This window comes from Pteropus vampyrus, unplaced genomic scaffold, assembly GCF_000151845.1.
Source record: "Pteropus vampyrus isolate Shadow unplaced genomic scaffold, Pvam_2.0 Scaffold106, whole genome shotgun sequence".
Lineage (NCBI taxonomy): Eukaryota > Metazoa > Chordata > Mammalia > Chiroptera > Pteropodidae > Pteropus > Pteropus vampyrus.
In genome coordinates this window covers 4,397,488-4,400,340 of record NW_011888887.1, presented here as the reverse complement: position 1 = coordinate 4,400,340, position 2,853 = coordinate 4,397,488, and the positions used below count along the sequence as shown (strand labels likewise).

The 2,853-nt window shown below is 42.7% G+C and overlaps 1 protein-coding gene across 2 annotated transcripts in view; it reads right to left on the bottom strand.

The window, feature by feature from the left end:
• SLC25A46 (solute carrier family 25 member 46) overlaps nt 1–2,853 on the bottom strand; it is a 22,199-nt gene that overhangs the window by 18,113 nt on the left and 1,233 nt on the right. Inside the window, exon 1 of one of the 2 annotated variants that reach the window (XM_011365153.2) lies at nt 2,411–2,825. The exons of the other annotated variant lie outside the window; for it this stretch is intronic. Within the exon in view, the coding sequence (XP_011363455.1) occupies nt 2,411–2,702 (292 nt within the window). The 5' untranslated portion in view covers nt 2,703–2,825. Of the gene's footprint in view, nt 1–2,410; nt 2,826–2,853 lie in introns of those variants that run through there. 2 annotated transcript variants of the gene reach the window in all.

The following is a 2,853-nucleotide window of genomic DNA, read 5'->3' as shown; positions in this document are numbered from 1 at the left end:
AGTGTTAAAACATTGTGTGGGCCAAATCAAACACGTTTATAGGTAGAATCTAAGGGCTATCAGTTTTTAACTTCTGACTACAAACATAGAAGGCTCTGCCTGATACTGAAACACCAACTTTACCTCCCGTGTTGTAAAATTAGTCACTCCCTGTTACTGGAAAATGTCTACATAACCCAATAGTCACAAGTAAAGCACTTCAAAATTATTAAATGGAAAGAGTACTTAATCAAAATGCATAAATAAGGCTATTTTCCCAAATTTTAAATATTTTGAGAGTAGCTACTTAATTAGGTCTCTGTGATAGACTGAGTTCACATGTGCTACTCTTGACGGCCGATCTGTCCTCTTATTATAAAAGTTTACAGCTGGAAACATTCCTATGCATATGTTAAAATAGAAATTTTCTTCTTGACTAAAAACCTCAAAGTCATGATGAAATTTCACACCAAGGGACTAGTCATAAAATTTCAGCTATAATACAATATTCACAAAGAATGATTTTCTCATCTTTTCTCTCACCTTTCTGTCCCATCTCCCTTCTCTCATCTCTGCTCTTTCAAATGAAGCAATGCCCTCACTATTCCCTAAAAGTCAGAAGAAGACCGTGTAATCACAACTCTTGCGAAACCATTTGATTCACCCTTGCCTTAAAAAAATGTATAAGCAAGATAGAAGCTTCTTTTGCCCAACTTAAGGTACTCTTCTCCTTTCAACTTTTCCCTTTTTGTGTGTGCCGATCATCCCCTAATATCAACAGAAAATACCACTGATATTTTCTGGAAAATGTTAAAAAGGTTTACTAAGTCTCTCCGGCTTTTATCTTCCTTGCAAAGTTAGATTCACCACCCTCTTAACTGCTCTTAAAAGAACTCTGGTTTTATCAAGAGCTCCTCCTTACTGTAACCATCAAAGTATAAACTATGACAAGATAAAAACATAAGCTCTACTGCCTAAGAAGATAACTGTGTAGCAACCATATATGCGTTTTGAATTATTTAATTTATAACTTTCTAGTACCCCTTTTGGGATCAATAGGAAAAAAAAAACGAAGTACACAAGGTAATTATAATGACACTGAGTAAGTCACTAATCCTTCTTCGCACTCTCATTTACTCACTATACATTTTAGGTCTAGTCCTTCCAGTTAACCCAAGTCACATAAATATTATTGTACTTCCAAGTCAAAATAGAATGGGAATAAAACTTATGTCTAGAATATGCTTAATATTTAATGATATAATCTAATAATTTCAGGAGCATGGAAAGAGGCAGCCATTATTTCCATTTTTTGAAGATGTTGAGAATATCTAGAGCACAGTGTTACAATTAAAACACAGGTCTTCTGGCATCTGACAGAGAATAGCTGTCTTGATTCCAATGCCTTATCTTGAAATCATATCAGTGAATTTTACTGTTTAGTGGAGTTTTTAAGTCAGAAAGAGGAAAGCAGCAGGTGTGTGTGTGTGTGTGTGTGTGTGTGTGTATTCGCAATTCAATAAATCTTTAGGGAGCGCCCATGGACTGCATGAATTTAGGATCTATAATTTATATAAGTAGAAAAGTGTTACTTTCAAGACCCTCAAAAGTAAAAGGAAATTACAACTTCTCCCTATATATTTCAAGTAAATCATTTGAGCGAGGCTCTGTTTGATATTACCGTAAGTGTTACAAGAAAATGGGAAAGTATAAACATTTTCCCTTCTACCAAAAAGGTTTTGATGACAGAGGGTAGTTTGGGATCTAGGAAACAGACACAACTCCTGTAATTAAAAGGGAAAAGGAAAGAAACAAATACTTTTAGCCTACTATGTGCTCCACACTGTAGTAGGCATTACTCACGTCTCATTTTATTTAACACTCGAAAAACCCTGTTATTCTTCTATTCTCCTTAAAGAGGAGAAAACTGAGGGCTCATAGACATTAAGAAAGTCTCTCAGCTTTTAAGTGACAGGGCCAGGTTTGAGCCCATGCCTGCCTATGCTGAGAAATTTCTCTTTGCATATCACAAAGCTACAATTAATTATATCAAAGAAATACAGGGGTCATTTATTTAGGTATTGTTCACATGTTCTCCAATAAACGGTAAATAACACAAATTTCCTTCTTTCTTTATGTAGGCCATGGGATGTAATACGCCAAACACTTAAAATTTAGAAATTCCTACCACGCAGCCCATAGCTAAGACAGGTGTCTTTTCTGGAGATGATCCCAGAGAAAACATTTGTACGAGGACCAAGGAGAAGGCTCGCTTCAAGGACAGAGGACGAAAGGAGGGCAGAGGGTGTGCCGCGCGACAGACTCAGAGGCCCCGAAGGCGGGACCCTCTGCGCTGCTTCCGGGGTCTGCAGGCCGCGAGCCGCGGCTCTGCCACTCCACCCATCCCTGCCTCGTTCCAGGCGTCCCTCACCGCTGCTCTGCCCGGACACGCTGCCGCTGCCGCCGCCGCCGCCGCCGCCGGGAAAGGGTTCCTCCACGGGGCCTTCAGGGGTGGAGGGGGCGGGCGCACCGTAGGGCGGGCTCTTCTCGCCCCAGTGTAGGTTGCGGCTACCCGGGATGTCTGGGGGAGTGGTCACCCAGTGGCCCAGGTCCGACGCGGAGCTGAAGGACCTTGCAGGGAAAGCGCCACCAAAGCCCTGCTCATCCCGGGCACCGCCGCGATAGCCCAAGCCATCGAATCCCTCCGGGCGCCGCGGATGCATCGCAGAGGGGGCAGGACGAGGCGAGCCCACGCGGAGCCCACCACCACTGGGCCCACGGCGTCTTCGGGCCACACAGCTTCTCCTCCACCTCCACCGTCGCGTCTGGGGAAATTGACAACCGGATGTCACGTTGTAAACCCGGAAGTTCACG